The sequence below is a fragment of the Ranitomeya imitator genome, chromosome 2, assembly GCF_032444005.1.
Source record: "Ranitomeya imitator isolate aRanImi1 chromosome 2, aRanImi1.pri, whole genome shotgun sequence".
Classification (NCBI taxonomy): Eukaryota; Metazoa; Chordata; class Amphibia; order Anura; family Dendrobatidae; genus Ranitomeya; species Ranitomeya imitator.
The window spans coordinates 59,190,036-59,207,482 of record NC_091283.1 but is presented as its reverse complement, the minus strand read 5'-3'; the positions used below and the strand labels follow the sequence as shown (position 1 = coordinate 59,207,482).

General features: G+C 44.7%; 2 protein-coding genes across 3 annotated transcripts; one reads left to right on the top strand and one right to left on the bottom strand.

The window, feature by feature from the left end:
- Nucleotides 1-1,428: 1,428 nt before the first annotated feature.
- On the bottom strand, nucleotides 1,429-8,551 carry LOC138661866 (Fanconi anemia group F protein-like). The gene is made up of 2 exons (XM_069746808.1): nucleotides 8,328-8,551; nucleotides 1,429-2,487 (listed from the first exon to the last, which is right to left on the bottom strand). Exon 2 carries the CDS (start codon nucleotides 2,468-2,470, stop codon nucleotides 1,433-1,435), a length of 1,038 nt encoding a protein of 345 aa, XP_069602909.1. The 5' UTR covers nucleotides 2,471-2,487; nucleotides 8,328-8,551; the 3' UTR covers nucleotides 1,429-1,432.
- A 207-nt stretch (nucleotides 8,552-8,758) lies between these two features.
- On the top strand, nucleotides 8,759-16,573 carry LOC138661863 (THAP domain-containing protein 5-like). Of its 2 annotated transcripts, XR_011317975.1 has the most exons (5): nucleotides 8,759-8,877; nucleotides 12,218-12,410; nucleotides 13,356-14,333; nucleotides 14,555-16,194; nucleotides 16,231-16,573. XR_011317975.1 is itself a non-coding variant. In XM_069746805.1 (4 exons), the coding sequence occupies exons 1-4, from the start codon at nucleotides 8,813-8,815 to the stop codon at nucleotides 14,690-14,692; spliced, it is 1,374 nt and encodes a 457-aa protein (XP_069602906.1). In that variant the 5' UTR covers nucleotides 8,759-8,812; the 3' UTR covers nucleotides 14,693-16,573. The 2 variants fall into 2 exon arrangements, 1 of the variants encoding a protein (XP_069602906.1); XM_069746805.1 differs by having other exon boundaries at nucleotides 14,555-16,573.
- Nucleotides 16,574-17,447: the final 874 nt, after the last annotated feature.

The window sequence follows — 17,447 nt, the reverse complement described above, 5'->3', positions numbered from 1 at the left end:
CCACCATACCGCTGCATGACCAGCTCTACCCTCACCTACTGTACCCTCACCCATCCCTTGTAGATTGTGAGGGTCCTCTTTCCTCCTGTACCAGGCGGTAATTTGTATTGTTTCATGATTTTTCTACTTGACTTGTTAATCCTCACATCACGTGTTGTAAGGATTTTCCAGTGCCGGTAACCGGATCCAGTAAGAAAAAAACGGATCCGTTACAAATGAAAGAAAGATGGATGGCTAATTAACAGACCTGTTTTTTCATAGACTTCAATGTTAAAAAAAACAAAGTCTGCAGAGTCCAGTCATTTAAAAACATAAAGACGTTGTGTCTGCACAACTTTTTTGCCAACAGATTACTACTGGATCAGTTGTAACTGATCACTACTGGACATGTGAACATAGCCTAAAACAGATATGTCAGGAGAGCAGATGGGTCTTTTTTTTATAAGCCCAGGTGATACATTTGTCACAGCTCACCTCCTCCTCCTGTACAATGACTGATAACACCTCTATATACAGTACATAACATAGGATCCACCATTCACAATAGGTGATGGCACAGCTCACCTCCTCCCCCTCCTGTACAATGACTGATAACACCTCTATATACAGTAGATAACACAGGATCCACCATTCACAATAGGTGATGGCAATGCTCACCTCCTCCCCCTCCTGTACAATGACTGATAACACCTCTATATACAGTACAGTAACATAAGATTCTGGCCATTAACCGTAGAGAAAATCTGAAAGTCCCGACAGTAAAGGTCAACGTTCCTGACAGGGTGAAGGATGCTTTCTGTAGTTGGTGTGTGAATGAAAGGTCTGTATACATTCTTCCAGATTGTCTTGTGCCTTCTGCTTCTTCTCCGATGTTCAGTCCGATTATGTCGGGGTTACAGTAATATTTTATGTTGTGCTAAAAAGAGGTTTTTGGCGTTTGAGTGATTTTTCTACATGTGTTATGTGGCAATGCTCTACACATCAGGATCCGAGAGAATTCGATTTCTGGCAGTTTGAAGACATGGAAATTATTGAAAATTTCCGCTTATATTTTATTTTAGAAATATCGATGAAGAAACGTCTGTGAGATTACATTTTTTTATGTAGACACCGTTTTCATTTTAGACTCAATTCATTTTGGGTTAGGTCATAGGAAGAGAGTCTCTGATGCCTACCCTCTCCTAGTGTATCCTCACCCATCCCCTGCAGACTGTGAGCCCTCGCGGCCAGGGTCCCCTCTCCTTCTGTACTTGTGTGCCTTGTTTTTAGCTCATATTTAATGTATTTGTCTATATTTGCCCCTCTATTCACATGTAAAGTGCCATGGAATAAATGATGTTATAAAAATGTATAATAATAATAATAATAACAATAATAAATTTCATTTTCTACACCACATAATAAAAGCAAACTATGAAAACAACAAAATATTTTAAGGTTTTTGTATTTCAGCCAGTACATCGGTCCATATACTAACACCAGGCACTTCATAGTTCCCATCCTTATTTTTTAGGGTCCGAAGTTTAGTTATTAAGGAGCCTTTTAAGTCTTCAGGTCCTTCCATCAGACGCTTATAATGATCCATCAATCCATCAAAAGTCAGGTTAAAGGAGTCACTGACCCATTTCCGACAACTCAGGTCTGGTTCCATACTACTACCCATCTTAACCAAATATTCCAAGTAGATGTTCCTGAACTTGAAGGACATGAAGCTTAACCTCGCCAGGACCTGGCATCTTACATTCATGAAAAGGCCACCAGAGAGGTCCTCATCTGACAGAACCCAATCCAGGAGAAGATCAGATATGGGGTCCTGGTGTTCGGATGCTTTGTTAGATAAAAGAACAGCTACTAGCAGGTGGTAGACATGTGGTCTGGAAATCTGGCCAAGAATATCTGACACGATGGAGGACTTCTGGTTGTCTTCTGACACCTCAAATCGTCCTTCTAAACGTTTTCTCAGGAGGTTGGATTGTGTCATTAGTATAGGGTTGTCCGATAACTCATAAAATCCTTCAGACGCCAATATAGGAAGAGCTAGAAGTAGTTGTGAGGCCACTTTTTGGGATATCACATGGGTTACACTCGTAGACTCAGCACCTTTGGATTCGGAGTTTCGGAGCAGTTCGGTCACGTACTTGAATATGGGATCAGGAAGAGCCTGGTTCTGGAGGAGACACATACTCAGGAGATTCCGGCCTTTACTTAGGTCATCAAACGTAACGTGATGGTAAGTTTTCAGATATTCAGAAAGTTCTTGGTTTTTCCTGGTAAGATGAGCTTCTATTGAGTTTCTAAGAGGTTTATTTGCCTTGTACTGATGGTGGACATGCTGAAAATAGGTTCCCCATTCAAGAGCTCGCTGGACATGAAGGATATCCCAATCTTCGACATGAACACTCTGAGACAATGCTAGAACTTCTAGAAATTGGTCCAAATTGTCCAGCAGGGTCTTCATCTTCTCAGCCATGATGCCATCACATCCACCTAAATCAGAGAAAAAGAAAAGTGAAGGAAACAATTGACGCCACTAGACCTACAGAATAAATGCATCTGACCCCCACTGAGCCGGAGAACGGGGATAGGGACGGCAAAGTTAGTGAGTATGTGACCATGAGAACATGTTGGAGAAATTGTACTGAGAAATAATTTTGAGTTGTGAATATTGAGAATAAAAAAATATTTTGTGCATTTTTCCATCATAGTTTACATTGAGTAACCTGTTCTATGAAGGGGGTTTCCAACCTTTTGGGATACTTTTTACTTAAATGGATGTATTCGGGTCTAAACATAATTTTTGCAATTGGGTTTCATTCAAAATGCAACTATCCTTCTAAATGAGTAATAGATGGCGTCTTTGCACTTCCAAAGTTTTATTTCCGACTCCGAGGCCTAAAGGTACCTTCACACTGAGCAACTTTAGAATGAGAATGACAGCGATCCGTGACGTTGCAGCGTCCTGGATAGCGATATCATTGTATTTGACAAGCAGCAGCGATCAGGATCCGCTGTGATATCGCTGGTCGTAGCTAGAAGTCCGGAACTTTATTTGGTCGTCAGGTCGGCGTGATTCGTCATGTTTGACAGCAAAAGCAACGATGCCCGCAATGTTTTTTCAAGGAGAGAACAACCAGCGAGAACGATAAGTACGTCACTGGATCGCTCCTGCATCGTTCTGCTGTTGCCGTGTTTGACGTCTCCTAGCGACCTAAACAGCGACGCTGCAGCGATCGGCTCGTTGTCTATATCGCTGCAGCGTCGCTAAAGGTACCGTCACACTCAGCGACGCTGCAGTGATATAGACAACGAGCCGATCGCTGGAGCGTCGCTGTTTAGGTCGCTGTAGAGACGTCAAACACAGCAACTCCAAAACGATGCAGGAGCGATCCAGTGACGTAACAACGACTCACTTATCGTTCTCGCTGGTTGTTAGCTCCATGTAAAACGTTGCTGGCGTCGTTGCTTTTGATGTCAAACATGACGATACACGCCGACCTGACGACGAAATCAAGTTCTGGACTTCTAGCTCTGACCAGCGATGGCACAGCGGGATCCTCACGTGCTGCTCACGTTTACGCTGGTAACCAGGGTAAACATCGGGTTACTAAGCGCGGCCCTGCGCTTAGTAACCCGATGTTTACCCTGGTTACCAGTGAAGACATCGCTGAATCGGCGTCACACACGCCGATTCAGCGATGTCTGCAGGGAGTCCAGCGACGAAATAAAGTTCTGGACGTTCTGCTCCGACCAACGATGGCACAGCAGGATCCAGATCGCTGCTGCGTGTCAAACTCAACGATATCGCTAGCCAGGACACTGCAACGTCACGGATCGCTAGCGATATCGTGCAGTGTGACGGTACCTTCACACATAACGATATCGTTAACGGTATCGTTGCTTTTTGTGACGTAGCAACGATATCGTTAAGGAAATCGTTCTGTGTGACAGCGACCAACGATCAGGCCCCTGCTGGGAGATCGTTGGTCGCTGAGGAAAGTCCAGAACTTTATTTCGTCGCTGGACTCCCTGCAGACATCACTGGATTGGCGTGTGTGACACCGATCCAGCGATGTCTTCACTGGTAACCAGGGTAAACATCGGGTTACTAAGCGCGGGGCCGCGCTTAGTAACCCGATGTTTACCCTGGTTACCAGCGTAAAAGTAAAAAAAAAACAAACACTGCATACTTACCTACCGCTGTCTGTCCCCGGCGCTCAGCTTCTCTGCACTCCTCCTGTACTGTCTGTGAGCGTCGGTCAGCCGGAAAGCAGAGCGGTGACATCACCGCTCTGCTTTCCGGCCGCTGTGCTCACAGTGAGTGCAGGAAAGCACAGCGCCGGGGACAGACAGCGGAAGGTAAGTATGAAGCGTTTGCTTTTTTTACTTTTAGGATGGTAACCAGGGTAAACATCGAGTTACTAAGCGCGGCCCTGCACTTAGTAACCCGATGTTTACCCTGGTTACCAGTGAAGACATCGCTGAATCGGCGTCACACATGCCGATTCAGCGATGTCAGCGGGAGAGCCAGCGACCAAATAAAGTTCTGGCCTTCTAGCCCCGACCAACGACATCACAGCAGGATTCTGATCGCTGCTGCGTGTCAAACACAACGATATCGCTAGCCAGGACGCTGCAACATCACGGATCGCTAGCGATATCGTTTAGTGTGAAGGTACCTTTACTCTGAGGGTGCCGTCTCACAGTGGCACTTTGGTCGCTATGACGGCACGATCCGTGACGCTCCAGCATCGCACCATTATCGCTCCAGCGTCGTAGACTGCTGTCACACTTTGCAATGTACGACGCTGGAGGCCCCGACGCGCGTTTCGCGTTGGCTTCCTCGGGGCCGACCCACGACCCCCCGAGGAAGCCAACGCGAAACGCGCGTCGGGGCCGCCGGACGGACGCTGACACCTGAACTAACGTGGGTAAGACAGGCCATATACCTTTCTAATATTCCAAGATGTTATTTAATTAATAAGATGTAGCGCTATTGGGTGGATGTAGGAGGTACTATGCACTTTATATAGGAAAGGATACTTTGAAGGACTACTACATCCCTGATAGGCTCTTGGTCTGTGCCTAGTCTGTACCCGAGGTGGTATATGTGGCGTTTTCTGTCTGCCGCACATGAACTATTCGTGTACATTTTATGTCAAGTTTGTGATCTTTTTGTAACTGTGTCATTTATGTATTATGAGATTTAATAAATTTGTTAGCAATTTTACCTTTGGGTGTGTTGATACTCCGTAATTTATCTGTAGGATTAATCTAATAGTGGAGTTTCCCCGGCATTTATTTCTAGTCCATGATAGGGAATTTCCCTGAATTTGATATGCATTGAACATGCATCAGTGTTATGTATATCTAATCTATTCATCATCTCTAGTCGGCAATTATCCACTAACCAATATTTACTCACTAAATGAGAACACGTCCTAAAAAAATGCTCTCTGGTCCGAAGGCCCCATGCTATAAAGCTGAAGCACACTCACAGACATTTGTTGTGATAAAAAGTTTCAGTAAAACTTGTAATTTATTCATCGATATCCATGGTGTCTGTATGTAGGAGTCCAGTAGGCGGTCCTTCTAGTGATAGCTGTAGGAGTCCAGTAGGCGGTTCGTCTAGTGACTCACAGCTGTAGGAGTCCAGTAGGCGGCCCTACTAGTGACTGACAGTCTACTATACATGTCTGTACATGCCAATATAGCTATCACTAGTAGGACTGCTCACTGGACTCCTATAGCTATCAGTCACTAGTAGGACCGCTCACTGGACTCCTACAGATGTCAGTCACTAGTAGGACAGCTCACTGGACTCCTACAGATGTCAGTCACTAGTAGGACAGCTCACTGGACTCCTATAGCTATCAGTCACTAGTAGGACCGCTCATTGGACTCCTATAGCTATCAGTCACTAGTAGGACAGCTCACTGGACTCCTATAGATATCAGTCACTAGCAGGACCGCTCATTGGACTCCTATAGCTATCAGTCACTAGTAGGACCGCTCACTGGACTCCTATAGCTATCAGTCACTAGTAGGACCGCTCTCTGGACTCCTTTAGATATCAGTCACTAGTAGGACCGCCCACTGGACTCCTATAGCTATCAGTCACTAGTAGGACCGCTCACTGGACTCCTATAGCTATCAGTCACTAGTAGGACCGCTCTCTGGACTCCTTTAGATATCAGTCACTAGTTGGACCGCTCACTGGACTCCTTTAGATATCAGTCACTAGTAGGAACACTCACTGGACTCCTACAGCTATCAGTCACTAGTAGGACCGCTCACTGGACTCCTATAGCTATCAGTCACTAGTAGGAACACTCACTGGACTCCTACAGCTATCAGTCACTAGTAGGACCGCTCACTGGACTCCTATAGCTATCAGTCACTAGCAGGACCGCTCATTGGACTCCTATAGCTATCAGTCACTAGTAGGACCGCTCACTGGACTCCTATAGCTATCAGTCACTAGTAGGACCGCTCTCTGGACTCCTATAGCTATGTCACTACTAGGACCGCCCACTGGACTCCTATAGCTATTAGTCACTAGTAGGACCGCTCACTGGACTCCTATAGCTATCAGTCACTAGTAGGACCGCTCTCTGGACTCCTATAGCATCAGTCACTAGTAGGACCGCTCACTGGACTCCTTTAGATATCAGTCACTAGTAGGACCGCTCACTGGACTCTTACAGCTATCAGTCACTAGTAGGACCGCTCACTGGACTCCTATAGCTATGTCACTACTAGGACCGCCCACTGGACTCCTATAGCTATTAGTCACTAGTAGGACTGCTCACTGGACTCCTATAGCTATCAGTCACTAGTAGGACCACTCTCTGGACTCCTATAGATATCAGTCACTAGTAGGACCGCTCACTGGACTCCTATAGCTATCAGTCACTAGTAGGACCGCTCACTGGACTCCTATAGCTATCAGTCACTAGTAGGACTGCTCTCTGGACTCCTGTAGCTATCAGTCACTAGTAGGACCGCTCTCTGGACTCCCATAGATATTAGTCACTAGTAGGACTGCTCACTGGACTCCTATAGCTATCAGTCGCTAGTAGGACCGCTCACTGGACTCCTATAGCCATCAGTCACTAGTAGGACCGCTCACTGGACTCCTATAGCTATCAGTCACTAGTAGGACCGCTCTCTGGACTCCTATAGATATTAGTCACTAGTAGGACCGCTCACTGGACTCCTATAGATATCAGTCACTAGTAGGATTGCCCACTGGACACCTACAGCCATCACTAGTAGGACCGCCCACTGGACTACTACAGCTATCACACTGGACTCCTACATATAGATACCAGAGACTTCAATGAATAAAATTCAAGTCTTACAGAATCTTTACCTACAGTCCTATATATGATTCTCCTCCTCCATACAGTGCGGACCACAGATCGGACGGTCTATAGGTCACCGAATCTCTTTAAGTTCAGCCCCTAAAAAGACTTTTTTCAGTACAAGACACCAGGAAGCTGAGACGTTGCCAAGGTACATGTAGAAAAGCCACGGAGACACCATCACGTGTTTCTCAACGCAAGCAATAAATAGCAAGGTCTTTCACCGGGAAGGAACAACCACGGGAAGGGCAGCATCCAAAAAGGAAAACCACCTATGCCAAAATGTGGTATCCATCCACAGACAGCTGTTTCGGGGTATTTGCCCCTCATCAGTGTGGAGTAGGAAACTGGCTATTAGGAGCAGTGCCTAGTAAAAGGACTATAAACATAAGGATGAATGACCTCGGGGAGATCAAAACATCCAACACCGCGGAGACACCATCACGTGTTTCTCAACGCAGTGTCTATAGTCCTTTTACTAGGCACTGCTCCTAATAGCCAGTTTCCAAACTCCACACTGATGAGGGGCAAAAACCCCGAAACAGCTGTCTGTGGATGGATACCATGTTTTGGCATAGGTGGTTTTCCTCTTTGGATGCTGCCCTTCCTGTGGTTTTTCCTTCCTGGTGAAAGACCTGGCCATTTATTGCTTGCGTTGAGAAACACGTGATGGTGTCTCCGCGGTGTTGGATGTTTTGATCTCCCCGAGGTCATTCATCCTTATGTTTATAGTTGCCAAGGTACAAACACGCCACCGCTGGTGTGTATATTTTTACTGGCCGGAAGTCCTTCTTTTAGTATAATAGTGGATGGACAGCCCCTTTAATAAGCTGTAAGGTTTGGTTTAAGGCGAAGAACACACCGAATACCTGAGGTGAAGGCGTGAATTGTCGGTGTGAGGACTCAGTACACTTCCCTGCTCTGGGGCAGAGCTGACCTCATCACCTAGGGTTACACACCTACCTGCCAACTGTTCCAGCCTCTATTATTCCGGAAGCTCCATGTGAGGTGGCAAACTTGACCTCATAACCACGCCCCCTTCATCGACGTCACGCCCCTTCACGGAACAGTGTTTGCCTAGCCGGCCGCTGCTCTCTGAGGTGAGCAGTCCCTGTAAGCGGCTCTTCCTCAGGCCTCCCTCCAGTCATGCACATACTCTCTATAGCGGCGTCCAAACGGCTTCACTGGCAGTCAGAGCAAATCTGCCCTTACTAAATATGTCCGCCAGCGTGACGCGCGTACGTGAGTCGCTCGAGGATGACGTCACCGCGACTCATTTTGGGCAACAAGTTACAAGAACCCAATCGGATTTCCCTTATCCAAAATGGCCGCTAGGGTTTACACACACAGTTCAGCCTTTCCGGATGACGTCAAGGGGACAACGGAAAACGTCATTATTAGTATTATTTATTTATTTTTTTTTTTAGAGGCAAGAGAGAGCGAGCAGAATGCCGAAGAGCTGCGTGGTCCCGGAGTGCAGGAGAGCGGAGACCGGCAGGGAAAGTTACTACAAGTGAGTGCGGGGCGGTCAGCGCCTGTGGGGGAGGGGACGCGTGCCTGGAGGTGGCGGAGTCACGGGCCGTGCGGTGTGTGCGGGGCGGGGGCACGGACCTCTCACCGAACTTCTACTCACTTCCTACTTGGATTTTATCTGTTTATTAGTATTAACCATTACTAGACCGGATACCTTTTTTTTTTTTTTCCATTTCCTTCTGTAAATTTATTTATTGTCTTTTGTATATTTATATAACTTTTTTTTTAATTTTTTTTGAACATTTTTTTTGTTTGTTATGCGTGGCTTTATTTATTTAATATATATATATATATATATATATATATATATATATATATATATATATATATATATATATATATAATATAATTTTTTTTATTTTTTATAAAACTTTTTTTTTTTCTATTGATTTATCAGGCAAAAGAAAATAAAAAAATCTTTAAAAAAAAACAAAAAAAAACACAACAACCCCTAAATAGCAGGGGAAAACATTTTGCCTACTTTTCAGTAAGTATTCGTATCTATGGGACTGTAAGGCTGTGTTCACACGTTCCATTTTTGCTGCGGTTTTTTTTTTTCCTAGAAATTTGCCTCAAAAAAGCAGGTTTTTCCTAATTTTTTTATTTTATTTTTTTTTTTGCATTTTTTTGATGCGTTTTTGGATTCATTTTTTCCCCCTGTGTATTTGTCTCTTGTGCGCGCTGATAAAGTTTATCGCATAAAATAAAAAATCTAATTCTGCTGCATCAGGTTTTAGCATAAAAAAAAATGCAGCAAAGCCTGATACCTGCGTTTTTTTCCAATCTTTTTTTTTTTTTTTTGTACCACTCATTCCTTTCTGTGGGTGAAAAACGCTGAAAGAAGTGACATGTTGCGTTTGGCAATAACCGAGGTTTTGCACAAAATACTGAGGCCGAAAATCAAATGTGTGCACGAGCTTTCTGATATCTCATAGAGTTGGCTAGAACTGTAAAACGCAGCTTCATATGTGCATAAAAAAATGCTGAAAAAACGCAACGTGTGAACGTAACCTAATTTAATTTTTTTCCCCCCACTTTTTATTTATTTCACACATTTATATTAGAATTAAACTTTTGGGAGGCATTTAAATATATACATTATTTTATTTTTTTTAAAGTTGTTCACCTTGGTTTGTATATAACCCCCAGATCTGGATCTATTGGGACCGCTGTGACTGTACAGATGTATACTAGTGTCAGCCATGTTACAGATACAGGGAACTCTCATCCCGGCTGTTTAATTCCCTTGAGAGCACCGGGAATAGAGGGAAGGGGCTCTCTCTTGACATGTATGTTCAATTACAGCAACCAGGGTGTAATGATGCCCCACGCCAGATCTGCATTGTAAGGCCATGTTCACACGTTGCGGTTTTTACCGCAGAACCGCGGCGATTTTGCAGCTGCGGGTCCGCAGCAGTTTCCATAGCGTTTACAGTAACATGTAAACCCTATGGAAACCGCAAACAGCTGTGCACATGCTGCGGGAAAAACCGCGCGGGAACGCAGCGGTTTACAAGCCGCAGCATGTCACTTCTTTGTGCAGAATCGCGGCGGTTCTGCACCCATAGAAATGCATTGATCCGCTTACTTCCCGCATGGGGCTGTGCACACCATGCGGGAAGTAAGCGGATAATGTGCGGGTGGTACCCGGGGTGGAGGAGGGGAGACTCTCCTTCAGGCCCCGGGAACCATATTTGAGTTAAAAAAATAAAAATAAAAAATCATGATATACTCACCTCTGAAGTCTCAGCGCTGCACGCGGCCGTCCGGTCTCAGGTTTGCTATGCGAGCAGGACCCGCGGTGACGTCGCGGTCACATGACCGTGACGTCACGAAGGTCCTTCTCGCACAGCATCTTTGGAACCGGACCACCGCCTGCAGCGCCGAGGAGATCGGGACGTCAGAAGGTGAGTATATCATTATTTTATTATTTTTAACATTACTATTGATGCTGCATATTGCTGCATATGCAGCATCAATAGTAGGGGTAAAATCCCGCAGCGGAACCCGCAGGACAAACCGCGATAAATCTGCAGGGATAACCGCAGCGGGTTTGCCCTGCAGATTTATCAAATCCGCTGCGGGAGAACCCGCAGGGACAGGACGCTATGTGTGAACATAGCCTAAAGGTGCAGTCAGACTGGGAATGCGTTACACGGACTGGCCGGTGGGTCTCCCTACCCGAGTGTGTCCGCTTCATGTACTTATATACCACTGTCACCCTCGGGTTGGGAGAGTCACTTTGCCAGTCCGTGCACTGCGGTCCAATTTATATGGCCGTCTGACAGGTACAGTACACAGTATATTATATGCAGTTTTCACACTGGCTACTAGGTTTAACACTAGACTGGTTCTGCACAGAAGACTTTTCAGCAGTCTAAATACCATCACATACACGATAACAATGCAACGAACACCTCCTGTACAATGACAGGTAACTCTATATATTATAGATATCACAGATTCACCATTCACAATAGATGTCACAGCTCACCTCCTCCTGTACAATGACTGATAACACCTCTATATACAGTAGATAACAGGATCCACCATTCACAATAGGTGACGTCACAGCTCGCCTCCTCCTCCTGTACAATGACTGATGACACCTCTATATACAGTAGATAACACAAGATCTACCATTCACAATACGTGATATCACAGCTCACCTCCTCCTCCTGTACAATGACTGATAACACCTCTATAAACAGTAGATCAGGGATCCCCAACTCCAGCCCTCAAGGCCCACCAACAGGTCATGTTTTCAGGATTTCCTTAGTATTGCCCAGGTGATAATTGCATTACCTGTGCAAAACTAAGGAAAACCTGAAAACATGATCTGTTGGTGGGCCTTGAGGACTGGAGTTGGGGAACACTGCAGTTGATAACACAGGATCCACCATTCACAATAGGTGATGTCACAGCTCACCTCCTCCTCCTGTACGATGACTGATAACACCTCTATATACAGTAGATAACACAGGATCCATCATTCACAATAGGTGATTTCACAGCTCACCTCCTCCTCCTGTACAATGACTGATAACCTCTATATACAGTAGATAACACAGGATCCACCACTCACAATAGGTGATATCACAGCTCACCTCCTCCTCCTGTACGATGACTGATAACACCTCTATATACAGTAGATAACACAGGATCCACCATTCACAATAGGTGATGTCACAGCTCACCTCCTCCTCCTGTACAATGACTGATAACACCTCTATATACAGTAGATAACAAGATCCACCATTCTCGTCTCCTGTGTGAGCACCTGTCAGTTTCACGAGTCTAATTCTCCTTGCTTCCCCCAGGTTTCCATTACACGATAAAGTGCGTCTCAAGCAATGGCTGACAAACATGAATGTAGAAAATTTCTTCCCAACGAAAAACCAGTATCTTTGCAACAAGCACTTCAGACCGTCTTGTTTCCATATTCGTTGGGGGGTCCGCTACCTCAGACATGATGCTGTCCCCACCATCTTCTCCTCCAGCCCGGTGGTGTCGGTAGGTATTCTGTTCTCTAGCTCTTCTTTCTCTCTTATAGCGAATCTGTTTGCTGGACCCTGGTCCTGTGGCCATTTTGGTATTCTATGAGCCCTCCGAACCTCTCTCCCCGTACTTGCAGGCATTTCTGGCTCCTCTTATGATTTGTAGACCTGGTGCGTGCCAACATTGCGCCATGATGTCATGGCGGTCTACTAATCAGAAGGGACCCCCACAGGTCTCCCGGTGGTCGCGGAATACTGACATTGATGCTGGAGCAGCCTCCCGCCATCCACTTATCGTTACGATCTGTCTCCATTTGTAAGATACAAAAATGCTAGAGATCGGAGAATCGATTCACAGGACTCCGGTCCATCGGACAGGACCGCTAGATGGAAGGCTTATGGATCTCCTCTTGCCTCCCGCAATTTCCAACTCTTCTTTTGATGAGCCGGGCTGACACGTTCATGCTGCAATGATGATGACGACGTTCCAGTCTGGCTAATCAGAAGAAGAGCCAGGAGTTGAGAGGAGGTTCGCAGGGCTCTGCCGTCCATCGGACTGACCGATGGACCAGAGTCCTGCAAATCTTCTCTGTGCTTGTCATCTTAGACTTCTCTGGGTCACGGTAAAGTCAATGGAGCCCATGGCCGTCTGAGAAAACAAGGGTGTGCAGTAACCAGCAAAAAATGCACATGTTCGGTGGCGGCCATCAATTTGTGTGCTTCAGTAGAACCTATTGAAGTCTGAGAAGAAAAAGGAGAAATCCTACTACACAGACAGGGCATGCCAAAACATGACAATATGACCTTTGGGACCAGTACTAATCCCAAGAACGTGTATGAGACTTCCCTAGTTAATTCCACTTTTTTAAAAAAAAAATGCATGTAACGTATCATGGGAAACTGTTACTGGACCTGAAACTCTCCAGGTGGTCATCTTCTAATCCCATCTTCTGTATTTCAGAGCCGAATACAAGTGACCAAGCCCAGAACACTGAACCCCGCACAGAATGTATCTGATGAAGTGTGCGTGTCGGCAGTTTCACCTTTGATCATCGGCGAAACCCAGGTTCTTCCAGACACTTTGACAATTGCTCTGGATCCAACTTCCTCCACCGGTCAGATTTCCATAGACGGAGCGGAGCTTCTGCTGAACACAGACCCTAGTGCAGTCGTTGGAGCGGTGAATCTGGTACCACTAATTCATTTTGTCGAATCCTTTGACGGGTTGTCACTGGCCCTGGCACCATCTCATGGCTTCCAGACTGTAGCGTTACCCATTGAAATGTTAGGAGAACACCAGGTACAACAGGTTCCTTTGGTTGAACAACATGGCTTCCTGTCTGAAGAACACATTGCCACCACCACACTACAGCATGACTTTGTTTTACAGTCTGTTGGAGATGAAGTCCCTGCCGTCTTTGAGGTGACTGCAGGGTCTAATCATGATGCTATGGGGGTGGAAAACATCTCAATCGAGCCCTTTTTTGAAGCGGGGTTACCCACACCACCCCCAGCTACAATGACCACAGAGGATGTGATGTCCTATTTAGAAACCATGCAAACGGCCACCCTTGTCCCCGTATTGTCATCTGGTCCTCTGCCACCATTGATACCTTCTCAGGAGACCATATTGTCAAGCTCTACTGAAGGTCCCATAACGTCTACCGTTCCCATCGTGTCAAAACGCTGCTATGAGGTAACATCCAGTGACGAGTCAGCGGAATTCAGCACAGAACCATCAGAGGTACCAAACAAACTTCCGGAAAGCTTATCAACCGCAGAGATGGTCTCTGTAGTGATGAACTTGCAGCAGAAAGTAATGACCCTACAACAGCGACATCAGAAGCATTGCTCAAAGTTGGAGGTCATGGAAGGTGTCGTGGACCAGTTAAAGAAGGAGAACTTGATTTCAGAGGATAAACTTAACTTTCTGGAACTGGTAAGTGTATAGACTGTAGTGGTTAAGGTTAACTCATAGTTTACTGGCTATATTTACATCCTCGGTAGTCTTGCATCCCCAGAATGACAGTAGTTGCCTGCGATTGCCATATGTCCTGGCTGGGGGTGTGCAGCATTGGGGTTTCCTCCCTCATAATGCCTGTATAACATGGTGCTGACCCTACTTTGAAATTTATTGTATTTTTTTTTTTTTACTTTTAGGCTTGTCTGAACGCCACCACTATACAGACAGACGATACCGAGACCATTGCAATTGTCTGTGAAGACGAGGACCAAGGCTTGCTGTATGCTGTGCCCCTCCAGAGTGAAAACCGGACAATCCTGCGCATAGAGAAGTGATAGATCGTTCGCCTGCCGCGTCTGTAGTCTGCATCGGTGGGAGGCCCTTTGCTGCCATCATATAGAAAGCAGATGATTTTGTACCTGGTTTTCTATTCATATAGCAATTTTCAGTTTTTGCACTCACTTGTCCTTTGAATGTTTCTTTAGTTCACTATGGCAGCCAAGGCTCCGTAGACTGGTGACACTGGGAATTCTGGTAACGCTTGACAACAAGCCTGGACACTTAATTATGGTGCTCATTGGTGTGGTGAATGCAAATTATCAACAATCCATAGAAAAATGATTGTGACCCCCACCCTCCATACCAGTACCCTCCATACCAGTAAGAACGAGGGGCCCCGAGTCCCCTTCACACTGCTATGCCATTTAAAGACTATGTGATTGCCGAAGATGGCCAAGAGCGGCCCATATACTTTGGGCCTGATTTCTCAAAGATTTTATGGCAGAATTCTGCTATAAAAGCTTTGAAAAGTCACAAAATTGAGGCGCAACTTGGAGTTGCACCAAAATTCGGCGACTTTTTCCATTTTTGCCCAGCACTGCCAAACAGGGTGAGGCGGGGGTGCTGGATGTAAGCTTTCTAAGTGTCCAAGGTACTGCTGTATTCACTACTTGTATATAAGAATATATCCTATCCTATACATGTTTTCTCTTTGTGCTTTCCTGTTCTATAACCTGTTTTCCCTGCCCTCCTTGAGACCGTGGATGCTTTTTCCCCTATCCACACTAGAAATGGGTATTGCCTCTCTCCTTCCTGCTATCTCTAACACTGACAGGAGGAGGAAGAGATCAGAGAGAAATCTGTATTGTCAGGCAGCTTGGATGCATTTGTAGTGTTTTTATGAGATACTCAGATAAAGGACCTACTGATGCTCCGCAACAGAAAAATAGAACATATTTAATAAAGGCTATTTACAAAGTCTTTACACATAGGAATTAAGTGGGGGAAAAAAAGTGCAAAGCTATGCATGGTCTTTAGGCCGCAGTGTGGATGCGACCGTCGCGCCTTTCGCTCATTCTGATAATGGCCCCAATCTTGGTACAAGTGATCCCGCTACAGGTACAATCAGTGATCTGCTTCACTAGAAAGTGGCCAGGACCCATTAATCCTAGCCATACAATTGTTTTTTTTTTTATATAGGGTTTTGTGTGTTCTATAATTTCTCCCTAATCGTTCCGTAATGAAACGTTCTACAACTTCCTGATTTACTTTGAGAACATTAAAGAAAATGAAAAAAAAATTCTTTCCAGTTGCCGCAATTCATGACTTGTGCCCCTTGCAGTTAGACGGCCTCTGGATAGAAGCAAGATTTCTATTCACTGACAGCAAGTGTAGATCTTAAAAATTAATGAAAATATTCAAGCAAAGTCTATGCTAATGAAAAAGTTATGCAACAAAGAACAGTTTTGCACATTTGAAATTCAATGTCCGGCCCTGCCCCCGGGTGTCCTGCTGCCCTCGGGTCTCCTGCTGCCCTCGGGTCTCCTGCTGCCCCCGGGTCTCCTGCTGCCCCCGGGTCTCCTGCTGCCCTCAGGTCTCCTGCTGCCCTCAGGTCTCCTTACCCGAACTCAACAGTCCCATTGCCAGTCTGGACATTGCAGTCCGTACTTGGACCATAAATGTCGGCAAATGCAAAACTGTTCCTTAATATTGCAAAGCTGCAAAATAGTTCACCCTTTGCATTGGAAAGCATGAAATGCTTAATAGAAATCTGCGGCATAAATTGACAAGATCTGGACTTAAAGTTCATTTTTGTTGCAGTTTTTTTAACTTCTGTCTGCCACATGTAGGTGAGAAGCTATATAGTCTTATCTACTTTCCATCACAGAAATAGCATTGGGAATAAAAAAAAAGTATATTGGCGTAAACTCTCATTTTTAGAATATATATATATATATATATATATATATATATATATATATATATATATATATATATATATATATATATATATATATATATATATATATATATATATATTTAGCATTTTTTTTTCTTTACAATGTCATTCAGCATGGGAACTCTGAACACTTTATTGGAAGATTTGCCTTCATTCCTGTGTTTAAAAAAAAAAAAAAAAAAAATATATATATATATATATATATATATATTTCTCGAAAAAAATCCCATATATATATATATATATATATATATATATATATATAATATATATATTTACACGCTGGGGATAAGCTGCTGCAGGAGATTTCTGATACACACAACACTCGGAGGAGGACACGGGTGCTGACCCATCACTGCCATCAGCTGTACTCCAAAATGAGTACGTTCTTATTTTCTGGGCAGCCAAATAGACTGGGGAACAGCAGTGGTTGTTGGCAGCCACATACATGCCATGTTTTCACAGGAATGAAGACAAATTCCATAATAAAGCGATTTCCAAAAGTTTCATAACTTTTCACGCTGAACAAGATTATAAAAAATAATTATATATTCTTAACGTTCGTTTGTCTTATCCATATTAGCGTGTAATGTCGAATATATCACACGGCTGTATATAAACTGTGGAGTAACCACTGGCCTACGCTTTTAATACAGGATTTTGGCAAAATCCTATAAGAACCTCTTTCAAAAAGTGAACAGGACCTCCACAGCGTAAGAGATGAGCTCATCGGTGCCTTTTGACGCCCAGTAGTGCAGTGATATCGTTTCCTATGACTGAAGCCTCATTCAGATGTAATTTCTTCATAACCAAAAAAAAAAAAAGTTCTGCTTCTCAGCTTCTCATCCGTT